This window comes from Orbicella faveolata, unplaced genomic scaffold, assembly GCF_042242905.1.
Source record: "Orbicella faveolata isolate gen_17 unplaced genomic scaffold, um_ofav_v1 contig_13, whole genome shotgun sequence".
NCBI lineage: Eukaryota > Metazoa > Cnidaria > Anthozoa > Scleractinia > Merulinidae > Orbicella > Orbicella faveolata.
Window position 1 is genome coordinate 7,792,501 of NW_028301540.1, and position 14,621 is coordinate 7,807,121.

A 14,621-nucleotide genomic window follows, 5' to 3' on the forward strand; every position below is an offset into this window, starting at 1 on the left:
AAGCAAAACTAACGCCAACAATTTGAAAAGCCGTTCAGTTTGTTACCTTTTTGCCCAGTTCGTCGGCCATGGCGTTAGATTCATTGACCATGGGTACCATCTGTACCAGGTCCTCTTGCAACAGCAGATCATCTGAAAAAAGTATATTTTTATTTAGTATGCATGTAGTTAATCACATTACTTACAGTAACAAAGTTCTCAACGACTACTAGACCAGCAGAATGAGAGCAATTTGGGATTAAACAATACACAGTGTATGTTTTTTTCCTAAATTGCGGTAACTAGCATAAATGGAATCTTAGTGAGGCATTTAGAGGCAAATAAATTTTTACCCTGAAGTTTCGAAAACCCGGGAGATTAGGGAAACCTACAATAACAGCATTTGAAAGTCGTCGAAGGAATCGCAATCTTCGGATCTCAGCAGCCTTTGAAATAAAAAGCTTCAGGCGAACTTCGAAAGTATTTGGATCAACCTCAGAAATGCATTGCAGATCGCTCCAGCGTTTGTCTGTCAAAGGTTTAGAAAGGGCGTTTGTCACATATATCCGTTCAAGCAACCTACGTGTTTACGACTCATACTGTCCAATCAAACACTTTGGAAATTGTCACGTGACCATGACGTACGAGAATGCATCATCTTTATAACTTTGGTGATTAAGAGCGATTCTCGAATACAGGATGTCGCCCTTAAGTTGACCAACCGCTCTCCTCCGGACTGAATTGAACTAACATACTTTTGGATTGCCCACTGTTCTTGTCCATGTTGAATCCAGAATTCTCTGCTATTTCCTCCTGCGCTAAGTCATAAGTGATTTCTTCAATTTTGACGCCTTCCTTCTTTTTCTTTTCAAACTCTACAGGATGATGTAACACGAACAAACTAGCGGAGCCAAACATCACTCTAGCAAGAGAAGACGAAGCAAAAAATAAATAAATAAATGAAACAAACAAACAAACAAACAAACAAACAAACAAACAAACAAACAAGCAAGCAAGCAAGCAAGCAAGTAAGCACGCAATCAATCATATAGCGATAATTCTCAGGGCCATGGCCTGTGTTATCTGTCAAAATCGATGGCTGGCATGGCTTGCTCAGTTGGTTTTGGTCAGGTCGTAGATAAGTCGTTTGTAAGGTGGTATCAGTTGTAGGAATCGGTTTACTGGTAACTCGACCTTCGTTTTGCTGAACCGAGAACAGATAGAAGAAAGTGCTTCTTCTTGGTTCGCGTGTCTTTCAAGAGTAGTTTGTGCTGTTAGTAGCTATAAATAAATGCCAGAAACACGAAATTGGCTCCCACATTATTGAACAAGCCACAACAACGGCCCCATCTCCACAAAACTGCAATTTATAAAAACAGTCAATGAAATGTCAAAGGACAAAAACAACAACAACAACAACCACAACGACAAACAAAAACAAAAGAAAACGAAAGAACCACCAACAATAAGAAAAATGATAAGACGTTTCTGAGAGATAGCGGAGACGCATCTTAGACGCTGTTACATAAGGTAAGTGTAAAAGAAGACACAACCTCAGATTATAAAGAAGTTCTTCGGGCTAGTCATGTAACTATTGCGTCATCTGCCTGGAAAGCGTCTGTGTAAGAGGCTGCAGAAAACAACAATGTCACAAAACTTTTACCTGTCATTATGGTGTAGCTCTATTTCGTCATGTGAGGGTTTACCATTCACCATCAGTTTAGCATCAGCATGCGCGTGTATTGTGATTCTGTCACCATTGTGTGTCACTGTAGCGTGCTGTGGCAGGATGCTACGAGAAAACGTGGGTCAGTCTTATCTCGATGTACTCTCTCTAAAATAGGAAATACAATGACTCCTCGTAGCGGCATCAATAATATTTGTTGTTATTACTAAAATATCTGTTGTCGACAATTACTGCTGTGCTTGATCGAACCGCTTGGAAGACAAAATTTTGACGGAAAACAGCTGAAAATAGAGTCGACCCTGATGAACACTATCATCAAGACTGTTATCATTTACAAACATCTTCATCTGGGACTGTCTCCTTTTGCTTTTCAATTTTTCGTTAAAACAACAACAACAGCATTAACAACAACCGAAGACAACTGCAACAAATCCTTAAGTTTCGAACTTCAAATCCTGGGATTCACAAGACTGGCTATATCTGCTATAGGCGGTGATAGACTAACTGGAAAGCTTATGCCTTCGCACATAAATCATTTTGTGACAGGTCTGTGCGTGTTGTTGTCAGAAATATGTTACTCCTGTCTCACCTCAGGCCGCTCAATAAAATGTCGGGTTTGGGATCGGCTTTCTTATTTCCAACACTTTGTTCACCTGCAACAAATAATTCCCAAATATTAACCCAGTGAAAGAATTAGCATTATCAAATTAAACTGATAACCCCTCACTTCATTTTTTTCATTCTTTTCTTGACTTTCTATTTTATTTACTTTTTCCCAGTACTTTTCTGTTGTAATCTATTTATTAATAAGAACGTTTGTAATCAGATCTTGATAGACTGGCCCGCCAAGACCAGCACTTCATGCAGCTATCTGAGCTTATCTGCGGGCCAGCCTAAAGTCTTTAAAAATGCAAATTGAGGAACGAAAATATAGATTGAAAAGATTTATTGATTTCATTATAATGGAAGCCCGTAACTTACAGGTGTAGCTTGGTCAATGCAGGCTTCTTTAATTACCCTACAGGTGTATGATTGAGAGGCAATTAAGTTTTACGGGAAGCAAACCTTATGCATCGATCAAGTCAACGTGACCATACAAAAGCGATTTTGGTAATAATCGAAGTAAAGAACGTCAATATAACTTCAACTCGGCCCTTCAACTCAGAATGAACTTTGAAATAATACATAACGATTGCAAACAAATCGCAATAACATACTGGATAACTAACCACAACAAAACATGGATAAACCGGTTTAGAAAACTCGTTCGCTCAAAAGGCGACATGTCAGTGTATTCTGATTTCATTAGAACTAATAAGATGGATTAAGATGTCGTTAAAGCGAAGCAAAACTCAAAATTACTTTCGATTTAGAAAACAAAACATCCACATGATAACACTGAGCAAAATTCCAAAACATGGTTGTTCACAGACAAAACTTAATTCTCCCGACAGCTGTAAGAGACGAAAGTCAAATGTCATGAAACATGTTTTCCAATACTCAGAATATTTGCGTTACACAGTAAATCTTATAGAATAGTTTGATCATTTCATGTGGTTCTCTGGAGCTTACAGTTCATATTTCATTACTGTTCATAAAAATACTTGCGTGCAGTGTGCTAGACTTACCGACTGGTCCGACAAGTTGTAGTGAACTACTGTATACGTAGGTTGCTGTTATACACGAGCCGGTAAGGTAGCGGAAAGAGAGGGCTTCGCGGGGCTTCGGAGTGTATAATGATGGAACACTCAGGAAACTACTTACATGCGGAATTTGATCAGTGTCACCAATATAATTATATTGTCACTGAGAGCTACAAGTTTCAAACTTGAGCGATAATCTCAAACGCACATAATTTCAATTTACGAAAGCGTATGAGTCTCAATAACTAATTCAAGGTTATGCAAGAACGAACGAACAAAAGAACGAACGAACGAACGCACGAAAACAGGGACGGAAAGAGGGACGAGTTTCATTTACCTTCATCTAGACGTTGCAAAGATTATCATGGATTATTTGAAAATAAGACATTGAAGAGAAGAAGAAGAAAAAAATAGACCATCTTTGTTTCTTTAAAGCCAAAAGAACACTAGCGAATGATTGGTTGTAAACTGAAGGTCATGATGCAAGTTACCTGGCTTAATAAAGTGGTTAATTTTTCCTGAAAGTTGGGAATCTTCATTAAGATTCCAGAAGTGAGGAGTGGTCTTACGTAGTTCTTTTTCCTTCTTTTCTTGTTCCTCTTTAGCCTGCAAACAATAACAGCAAATTTACAACTTCTTAATTCTAGCGCTACGCTATTAGCGGCAGCCGAGTTGAATAATCCCCCCTCCCTCCCTCCCCTTCAAAGTTCACGCATTACGGATTATTGTAGCAGCAATACAAGCCAATCAGCGCGAACGAAAGAAAGTTGTATCCCGATCAACTTTATCATTTTGCCTCTTACAGTTCACTTTTTCAATGAGTTTACAATTTTTAAACATAAAGCAGGATAAACTGTGAACAATTATTTGCAGTTTATTCTACTTCAGACCGAGATAAGCAGGACATATGATTTCAATGGGGCGATGACAACCAAAACCCAACAACAGCGGGTAGGACTAGTCGAGGTCTTGACAAAACTGGCTTCTTCGAGGAATTATTCCCATTACGAACTCATATTTCGTGACGTACCACAGAATGGATGAGCCCAGCTAAACAGATACACAGACTTACTTTGTTGGCTGCCTCCTGCTCTAATAATCTCTCTTCCCAAGACTTCTTCATCTCTTCCATTTCCCTCTGGTTTTGTAACAGCTGCGACAAGAAAGGTAGATTTCAATCAAATTACTGCGGAGTCGAGCAAGCAGTTTAGAGGTGTTCTTTTTGCTGTTCCTTTGTGGGTAGAAAGACTTACTTAAAGAAGCTCAGTCACAGTACTTTAAGTTTTTCTCGCCCGGTACATAATTACCTTTAAATTGCGACGGAAACCTGAAAGTGGGAGTTAACTACAAAGATAGAATTACACCAAAGAGAAAACAGTAAACCATAAAGGAACAAGGATGGTTAAGGATGGAGAAGATTAACGCGGATTACAAACGACGAACATGAAAATTATAGGCTTAAATTTACAAGATCCTTTGATAAATGAATATTACGCCTACCCGTTGCTCCATTTCTTTTTTCATTTCGTTCACCTCTGAAAGTGAATCAAATCAATGGTCAATAATTAAATGTTTCAAAAGTATAATTTTCTATAATTTAAAACAGTGGAACAGCGGAACCACAGACGACGAGCATGGTGATTTCTGATGTTATGAATGGTATAATTTGATTCAGACTCTCCCTCATGGACTTCTTCTAATAGTATATCGCACACAGCTATGGGCACCTGCTGGTCACTTTCAATTCAACAATTAGATTATGAGCTCGAGATTTTAATCACGCATAGAAATCGAGAGTGAATAATCTAATTGCTTTTGTACATATCTACGTCTCGACTAGTAAATTATCTAAATCTTCTTCACAGACAATTGTAAAAACCAAAGAAGCGGCCGCCAATTTATCAAAAACCGCACACTGCTAAGCTACTCACTATCTACAACAGAAGAGATAGTGAGTAGTGTAGATTTATACCGTTTATTTGTAGCTTATCTCATCGAGTATTTCTAGTGGTCATATTAACGACACAAGGCCAAAAAGACAATGAAGATTCGGCAGTCTCTAACGTAAGAAGGGCTTCCATTGTTCATTTGAAAAAAGAAAAGAAGAAAAAACAGTGCCTTCATTAATTTATTTGATTAAAATATGAGAACCTTCTTCAGAGATTCCGACCATCTGTGACTGGCCAGGTTCCCCTTGCATCATAATCGGCTGGCCTCCCCCTGACGTCTTCAGCTGGTCCAATAGTCTCTGGTTTTCTTCGCGCAGTTCCCGGATCAATTTTTCAGTTGGACTTTCATTGACGACGGCTTTAGTCTTGATAGCCTTGGCTCTGTCGGCTGCAAATAAAGACAAATTCAATCGCTTCTCCGCTCATACGAATTGAGTTGCCAAGAGGACATAATTTTAAAAGATCTAACTGTGCTGTATCGACAAATTGACGGCACCACAAAATATAGAGCTCAGTATAGCTTCTACTTGACTGGCTACACGTTGAAACGGTTTCATCTACAGACTAATAATAGTATTTTAACTTTCACGTAGACAATGTGATGCTGCAATGTGTTTGAAATGAAGCACGAGTTACAAGTTTAAAGTTTAAGTAAAAAATCAAACACGAGAGACCGTGTTTTACCACATGTTCAAATATCGAAATGTGACGCAGCGTATTTCTGGAAAATCGGAAAATGGAATTTATGGAAAATGGCGCACTTAAGATTACACAGCTATAAAAGCACGCCTCACCAAATCGGAGTGTCGACAAGGTCTCTTCGAAGTTAATATCAGCGGGACTTAAGGCTGCAATCTAAGATGAGAATCAAACAGTAAAACAAACCGTCCTTGACAGCATAAGATAGTCGCTACTTAACGACGGGTTCTTTAACAATACATGAGATGAAGTTAGAAGTGATTTCACGCTCCTTGGATAGGATGGTGTTTGTCATATGGTACCCTCCACCCCATCCCCAATCCCCACAAACAATATTTAGCATACAAATACAACATCAAAAATTTAAATGTTTTTAGTTGAGCATTGGCAGTGTTCATGCGCTATAATCTAAAAAAGCCAACGCACTTTCTGTATTTTCTCCAAAACAACAAGATTCACTTGGCACCCACGGACTCATTTCTAACAGAAATTGGGCACCGACTAAATAAATGAGATACAGCTCGAGCTCTAGAATTAATTGCATATTTGCAAACGTTCGCGATTAATCCGACGATGTGACGAACAACGTGCGAAACGAGCATTATTGCTGACCGTGATCTTTACTTTCACTTTTGTGTATAAGGAATCGGAACTCACCATAATTGTCTTGCTATTGCCTCCTAGGGCATTCTTCAGTAGCTTGGTAAGCACAGAGTCACGGAAAGGAACTGAGAAGAAAAACAAAATCAAATAAAAGAAGTTGTGGGCATAATGGCAATCAACGAAAACCGTAGAGATCAGAGCAGAAGAAAAGCTCCTGGAGCGGACTTTATTTGTAGATAATATTTTTTTCCTGGACATGACCATGGGTGGGAAAGAAACGAACAAACAAAAGACAGTTATATCAACAACAATAACAACAACAACAACAATAAAAGACAAGCAAACACCAAATTGTCCTACCGAGTGCTCCTTTCTTTCCAGATGACTGATCAGCAAGGGCTGGAAGACAAAAGAAAAAACAGCTACTTTGTTAAAACAAAATTTGCAAAGATCGCATGCAACATGGAAAGAATGTTTCTGAAACCCATTAATAATTCGTCAAGCTTAAACAAATAAAATCACAACCGTGAAGGAGGTTTGGATACCCGATCTTAAGTAGCAGAGATTTTGACGATTTTAATACTTCTCCGTTTACTCCTTAGCTTTTGTTTCGATTGAGAAGATATATCAAACACGCGAGACAGTGTTTCATCGGCTATCCAAACACCACGAAGTTCGTCAAAAATACTCCGCTGCGCGTCGTATTTTCAACTCTCTTCTCGGTGTTTGGATATCCCGATGAAACACTGTCTCTCCTGTTTGATATATTACATCAAACACGAAAGACCGTGTTTGACCACATTTCTAAACACCGAGAAGAAAGTTGAAAATTACACGCGTAGAGAGCTTCGACGTGTTTGGAAAAGTGGTCAAACTCTGTCTTGTGTGTTTGATACATTTTCTAAATCTAAGCTAGCATTACGGAGAAAACGGAGAAGTAAAATCGTAAAAATCTATGTTAAATGAGATGTGATATCCAAACACCGTAACGACCATGAATTCCTGTATGTAACTTGATGGATTATTCATGAGGTTGAGAAGAACAAAGTCAAATACCTTTGATACAGTTGCCCAATGTGGAAAGAGACTGGTTGATAGCTGATCCTTCCTTGAGCCTGTCTCCAGTAGCCCCAGTCGATTCTGCCCTCTCACTATCAAAAGAACAGAAAAACATCACCCTGAAAAATATCAATCTACCACTAACGAAGGGCCACAAATGGGTTAGTAAAAGATGGCACTGTCAATCACATATAACACGAGGTAAGTTATCTTCTAAATTCCAACGCAACAAACGCTACACGTACACTTTCGAGAACGATTTCAGGTAACAGCCTATTTTGCACCCTGCAATTGTTGCGCTGCGAGTTGCAAGGGGAAAGAACTATCCTGGCTCTGCTTTTCACGTTGTCGGGCTTGCTGCAGGTAACAATCCCTCTGGAACTTGCAACGCATCCTAGGAGACCCAGGGGCTGACAGTCGGGTCAGGAGGACGTCAAACGGGCGAAAGCGGTGCCAACAAAAGCTTAATTACCACTTTCGCCCGGTTGACTTCCTACTGGTCCCTGAGTCTCCGACATGAACATAAAACAACAAAACAAAACAAACAAACAAACAAACAAACAAACAAACAAACAAAAACAAACATTACCAACAAACTGATGGTCACGAAGCTTACCTTCCAGCAAGATCTACCAAGTTCACTATAGAGGTTTTAGTCATCATCTGTCCGGTTTCATTTTTTCCTTTTTGAATGAAGTTAATAGCAACGATTGTGTGGGCACGGCTACAGAAATAAAAGCAAATTATTAATTAAATAATAACTTTTTTTTAACCGAGCGCGAGGGCCGTACTGGGGAGTATTGGCCGGAGATCGTGTACGGACCGAGCGCAGCGAGGGTCATACAAAAGCAAGGGTCAATAATCCTCAGTACGGCTCGAGCAAGCTAGGTTAGTAAGCAGTTCATTATATGACACTCGCCCGATTAAAAAAAAAAGGAAAAAAAAAAAAAAAAAAAGAGAAAACAACATCTCGACCAAGAAAGAACCAACAATCAGAACACTCGGATTTACCTGTGGCTGCCCTGCCATACATGTATATAGAATAAAACTGATTGCCTGTAGTGCACATTTCGATTTCCTCTGTAGGCAAAAACTCCGCGATTACAACATAAAATTTGGAACAGAACCCGATCGATAGAAGACAGCAGGACAAACTAATTTCTTCGCGATCTCACTATTCCAACAACACATTTATGTTCAAGATCAGTGTGATTGAGCTTACCTGCTAGTGGCATTCATGTTGGTAGCGGCCACTGTTCTGTTGCGTGTGCCCTCTTCAATGCGGCTATCAATATCAGCATAGTCTTTAACTGGGACAGTCACTAAACTTTCGACTGAATAAAGACGAACAAAGGATCAAAATTACACATTTGGTACAATAGCGTAACAGGCTCAGGTCAAATAAATACTTTGATACCGCGTTTTTCAAAATGTAAGGTACATTGATCGAAATGTTGGCAACACGCTGGGTAACACGAGGACAGGGCGTTGGTCAATACAGAACAGTGCCACTTTAATCTGATGAAATGCTGACAGTACATTGGCCATTACTTTGAAAACACTGCACGAGTGCAGTCTACAAATCTCTCACCATAAAATCCCTTAGCAGGATGCTGCCTGACTTTTAGCCCTCCTTTCTTGTTACTTGCTGGGTTTAATAAGTCACGTACCTTAATGCAATAAAATAGAGCAGAAAGCACATTATGTACGTGTATTATAAAAAGCTGTTTTGACAACATTTACTTGTTATAACCGGGAGAGGGGGCATTCCCTATAATGGACTATACGGGAATAGCCTGAGGCAGGGTCTACACTACGCCGGAGGAATTTGAAAACCCAGCTTTATTTCTACGGTTAGGCCTACCGTCCACACTAATCCGTCACGAAAATAGAGCTTTTCGAAAACTCTCTTTAAACCGGAGGAATTTAAAAACACCGGCTTTTCATTTTTATGTGGGAAGGAAAACATTTTGAAAACGGAGCTCTTCGAAATGATGGCGTCACGATATCAAATTATGGGATTTCTCTGCCCGAGTTTTTTTCACAAACAAAATAATCCAAAATGACCGGTGATTGTTGTGTTTTTAAATTCCTCCGGCGTAGTGTAGACGCAAAACATTTGATGCGTTTTCAGAGTGAAACCTCCGTTTTCAAATTCTTCTGGCGTAGTGACCGACTATATTACTGACGAGGTGGTGCGAAGGCTGTTTTGTGGGTTTGAAATTGACGATTTCGGATTTCGAGGGTAGAAATTTCCTGCTGTACCTTTCTTGGACAGAAAGATCTCTACAGGACTCTTATAGGGTCGGCAAAACTGTACTGCAGGCATGTGAAAGGAGTTGTACCAATTTTTATTTCAATTTTTCTTTAGTCTTTTCTGTCAAAAATGGTAAAGGCTGGTTTTTATTAGCGACAGAGTCGTAGTTGGAGTTTTAATCAGAAGAGCTCTAGCGATACGATCAGGCGTTCTTTTACCGTTCGCCGAAAATAAGAACGCCTTGATTCAGTCCAGGCATCGTGATTGGTAGATTTTTCTGCTTCTGCTTCTGACCCCAACAATCTAGTATTCACTGGATCAAAAGCGACGAAGTCGTAAGCGGAATCGGAAGAAAATGGAGACATTCTGATTCTTCTGACTCCGATTCCGTTGAGCTTACAGTATGATTCCACTTTAAACGACCCTCATTTTCGATTTACACTAGGTTGTAAGCATTCTTATGACTCCGACTGCGACGCCATCGCTAGTGAAAACTATAGCCTGAAAAGGATAACCTGCAAGGGTTTGGCCCTCGGGGCGGAGTCTCCCGGTATTAACTCTGTTGAATACCATCCCCAGGCGTCAATACCGCATGTTGCATTCTGGCAATGATACATGTGACATGCTTTTGTAGAATGAATTTGAACTTGAACACTAAAATATACGTGGTATTTAAATTAATAGCATGTATCTCCGCTTGTATTTACATTTACTTGATTAGGTGGTATCAGACAGCGTCTACACTACGCCGAAGGAATTTGAAAACGCAACATTATTTCTATATGCTATGCCTACCATCCACATTAATCTGCAACGAAAACGCAGCTTTTCGAAAACGCTCTTCAAACCGGAGGAATTTCAAAACGCAGGCTTTGCGTTTTAATGTGGACGGAAAACATTTGGTAAACGGAGCTTTTCGATAACGATTACATCACGATGATAATGTGATTTTCCTGCTCGAGTTTTCCTCAAACACAATTTCAATGTGACCGGTTATTGCTGCATTTCAAAATCCTTCGGCGTAGTGTGGAAGGAAAACATTTGATGTGTTTTCAGAGTGAAACCTCTGTTTACAAATTCCTCCGGCGTAGTGTAGACGGCGCGCTAGAGTAGTTACTCACACATGACTATTGTTACAGCTTAGGGGTAATTTTAAAATGTGCCTTATCAACATGCGTGTAGTTTCTGTTAAGTGTTGCAATCAGAACCTACCGCTTCATTGTAGATTTCAAGCATGCTGAATGTAACCTAAGGTAAGAAATGAACATAATTTTTGTTGAACAAACATTTTTGTACTAGATAAATAGGCATATCATGTAGAAAAAGTGGTTCAAGAGTACAAAGAGTAAATGACTATGTAACACACCTCCTCAATGTATGGAAGGGATATTAAAAGCAGTTAACAATTACAAGCTCTACTCTACTGGAATCTATACTAACATGTCATTGGAAAGTATCATGAAGAGATAGGCACAACACGTTTTCTTAATAGGAAAGATATAACCACGTGTACTTTATATTCTTGGGATTTTCCCCTCTTTTTATATTCAATGTAATGACTACCTGTATGTCTTTCACAAGCAGAACCCAGTTGTTCAAAGGGTGAATAACAATATCTACCAGATAAATCACTGTTCAGTGGATGAGTGTTTACAAAACAAACTGCGCCCACTGGATAGTGATTTACCTTTCGAACAACCCAGGTCAGTTCAAAAGTTTTAACGTCTAGTACATGTATCACACAATGTATGACCACTTACACATCAGCAGTCTGCAATGCGCATTTATAAAGAGCGCCATTCAAATAAGACTTTGTTTGGTCTATTCAAGAGGATTCTTGAAGATATCTGTAAATCAGGCCATAACATATAGTACTAAGCTGTCTTTTGTAAATGATAATTATTGGAAATACCTGGTATTCAGTCTCTGAACCTTCTTTCCTTTTTTCCGCTACTTCATTGAACAGCGTCTCACAAAATATAGGCACAATACCTACAGTAATGTTATAAGAACACTAGTCAGTCGGAGAGAGTAAATATTAGGTTCACCAGGCAAATTAAATTATACGAGGTTAAGAAATCCATTCTCTCAGTCCCCCTCCTTCCATAGTGATTTGCCTCCCTCTCTCCCATTTAACGCCCACTAGGCAGGCTATGGGCCAATAGAAAATGAATGCAGCATTCTCAAGAGGGATGAGCTGGGGAGAGGAGGGGAATGCCCATATAAAGAGGATGGGGGGGGGGGGGGTGCTTGTCAGAAATTTTGAAAGGAACCCTTACAAGAGGTACCAATATCCCATTTTGTGCACATGCCTTGAATTTTTTCACTCCTAAGAGAAACCAATTCTAAAACAACATATTTATTTAATAATTAATGTAATTAATAATTTATGATTCAATTGTCAATTATTGACAATTGAATCATAAATTTAAAACTGTTTCAAAGACAATTGCTTTGAATACCTTCTACTGGTAAAGTTGATTATCAAATATCTCCTGTCCTATTTTTATTTCTTTTTTTTGGCTCAATACTCTAAAAGGTACTGCAATTAAACTCAAGCTGTGGACCTTATGAGGCTGAACACCCCAATAAGTACCAAAGCTGCCTTTTCAACCCCTACAATGTATTGTAAGCACCTGGTACCCGGGATTTAAGATGCTGATGAAAGATAAGGGCCCCTCTCATCACGCTCCATACATGTAATAGACACTGGATCAGACTTGCATCAAGGTGTGAAGGAAAGTTACAAAATAAAATTAACATGATTTTTACATCTTATGGGACGAAAGAAACTTGGGACCTTAATTGCACAGCCAATCAAAGGGTAGTAAGAAAAAAATAGCAGTTATGAAACTGCGGAACTCTATTTTACTGATCAGGAATTACATATATTTTACATGTACCAAACGTTCACCTTTATTTTGTCCATATCCAACCATGGAGTAGGATTTCCCTGAACCTGTTTGACCATAGGCAAACAGTGAGCAGTTGTAGCCTTTCCATGCATTCTCAAGTACCCCCCTACCGAGGTCATCAAATACACGTTTCTGCAAGATAAAAAATAAAATCAAAAAAGTTAAAAAAAAAATATATAAAATTACACAATTATACCTTTAAATTGAAGCTGGGGAGTTCTCAAAATAATTGTGTGGTAAATTGAATTAATAAATAAACTTACCACACAATTATTTTGTGGCCCCTCAGGCTTCAATAGGTCATGTTCGATGTACATGTATCAATATTATAAACATGGCTGATCCAGGACTTACAGGACTAATTTTTCTTTTGTCCCTCAATTCCCAAAAGACAGTAGGATACAAAGAAAATACCACCTGGTTTGTCCTGAAAGCCTGACGGAGCCATGCTAGAATATTGATATATTGAACATGGCCTATTTAAAGGTACTTATCAATTTTAATGCATGCCACAAATATTTGCTCAAAGCACTGTATGAGCATGTCTCTTTATACACATATCCACAGACCTACAGGGTTGTCATTAATTTTTTAGTCACCTGTAGCCTTATTCTCCACACCCATAGCAAATTTGTTACTTTATGGGTGAATTCTCTGAACAACAGGGAATTTCACCTGTAGCATCAAGGGAAAATCAAGCATACTCAGCCGTAACAGGTGTTACTGCTTACGGCCCTTAATGACAGCCCTGACCTATACGCTTCCCCCGTATGCCTACAGACTGAGTTTGCCGAGGGTCTTACCTGATCTGCATAATGAGACTCTGCAGGAGAAAGGTAGCCATCTTCAAGCTCTTTGAACCCATCATGTGACCAATAACTAAAATCAAATGCAAACTTCCTTGGTTCCTGCTCTGGAGCTGCAGGATCTGTTATATATGTACTGTTTCCCTGCATCTTGATGATCAATACCGCAGCGCGAGCTTTCTCGCGAGAATTGTGCTAAATGTCAAGAGTTTGTAACCATTCATGTACAAAAGTCATGCATGTGGCATCTCTGAAAAGCTATGCTGTGCTATTAGTCATACTTTTTTGAATTCTTAAAAAAAGATCTTTTTGTTTTGTTTGTTTAGTTAACAAAACCAAACAAAACATTCTTTTTTTTCATATTATTTGTGGTATCGGAAAAAAAAAAAAAAAAGAAAGAAAAAATAAAATCTGCAGTAATGGTGAAATATTTAGAGTAAAGTGCAAATTCTGTCTGACAGAAGTCAGAAAACACACTACCACCAAACATGCACATGTATTTCTTTTAAGCTAGCTTTTAATCATATATAATTGACTCTGAGTGGGCATTAGATGAACCAAATCTGTTGGGCTAGGGATTGTCTTCTTGGTACTGTGTTCCTCAACAAACATGACACTCTATGCCATGCATATATAAAGCCTTTACTCAACCAAGCCTGTTTGGTCACGATTAGGCTGGCTGGTTCATTTGACGTATCAATTGGCTCTTGACAGTGTGTCATTCTAATGCTCAGGAAAACACATGCACAGGAAAAAACAAAAACAAAAACAAAACAAACAAACACCTTGACCAATATGATCCAGCCATCTTGACCTCTCTTTAATTAATTATACCTATTCGCAGGTCAGTATTTCTTCACTTTGACACTCCCACGCACAAAATTGACATTTGCAAGATTAGTATGAGCTTCATGTGACTAATGTTAGTGCATTTTTTTTTCCCAATGAAAGTACATGTAAAACATGTTTTGACACCTGTGATAGTTACTAGAGTGTACTGCAGTGCGGACCAGTGACTACTACA

At 38.9% G+C, this 14,621-nt stretch overlaps 1 protein-coding gene across 1 annotated transcript in view; it reads right to left on the reverse strand.

Moving 5' to 3' along the window:
- LOC110069666 (kinesin-like protein KIF28) overlaps nucleotides 1–14,027 on the reverse strand; it is a 20,966-nt gene extending 6,939 nt beyond the window's left edge. Inside the window, exons 1-19 of the mRNA XM_089284448.1 lie at nucleotides 13,595–14,027; nucleotides 12,791–12,923; nucleotides 11,789–11,868; nucleotides 11,089–11,124; nucleotides 9,211–9,289; nucleotides 8,842–8,953; nucleotides 8,236–8,343; nucleotides 7,617–7,711; nucleotides 6,921–6,959; nucleotides 6,615–6,685; nucleotides 6,053–6,113; nucleotides 5,461–5,646; nucleotides 4,810–4,844; nucleotides 4,382–4,462; nucleotides 3,801–3,915; nucleotides 2,256–2,319; nucleotides 1,643–1,771; nucleotides 735–901; nucleotides 47–132 (exon numbers count right to left, since the gene is read on the reverse strand). Of these exons, the coding sequence (XP_089140574.1) occupies nucleotides 47–132; nucleotides 735–901; nucleotides 1,643–1,771; nucleotides 2,256–2,319; nucleotides 3,801–3,915; nucleotides 4,382–4,462; nucleotides 4,810–4,844; nucleotides 5,461–5,646; nucleotides 6,053–6,113; nucleotides 6,615–6,685; nucleotides 6,921–6,959; nucleotides 7,617–7,711; nucleotides 8,236–8,343; nucleotides 8,842–8,953; nucleotides 9,211–9,289; nucleotides 11,089–11,124; nucleotides 11,789–11,868; nucleotides 12,791–12,923; nucleotides 13,595–13,747 (1,830 nt within the window). The 5' untranslated portion in view covers nucleotides 13,748–14,027. The remainder of the gene's footprint in view (nucleotides 1–46; nucleotides 133–734; nucleotides 902–1,642; nucleotides 1,772–2,255; nucleotides 2,320–3,800; nucleotides 3,916–4,381; nucleotides 4,463–4,809; nucleotides 4,845–5,460; nucleotides 5,647–6,052; nucleotides 6,114–6,614; nucleotides 6,686–6,920; nucleotides 6,960–7,616; nucleotides 7,712–8,235; nucleotides 8,344–8,841; nucleotides 8,954–9,210; nucleotides 9,290–11,088; nucleotides 11,125–11,788; nucleotides 11,869–12,790; nucleotides 12,924–13,594) is intronic.
- Nucleotides 14,028–14,621: the final 594 nt, after the last annotated feature.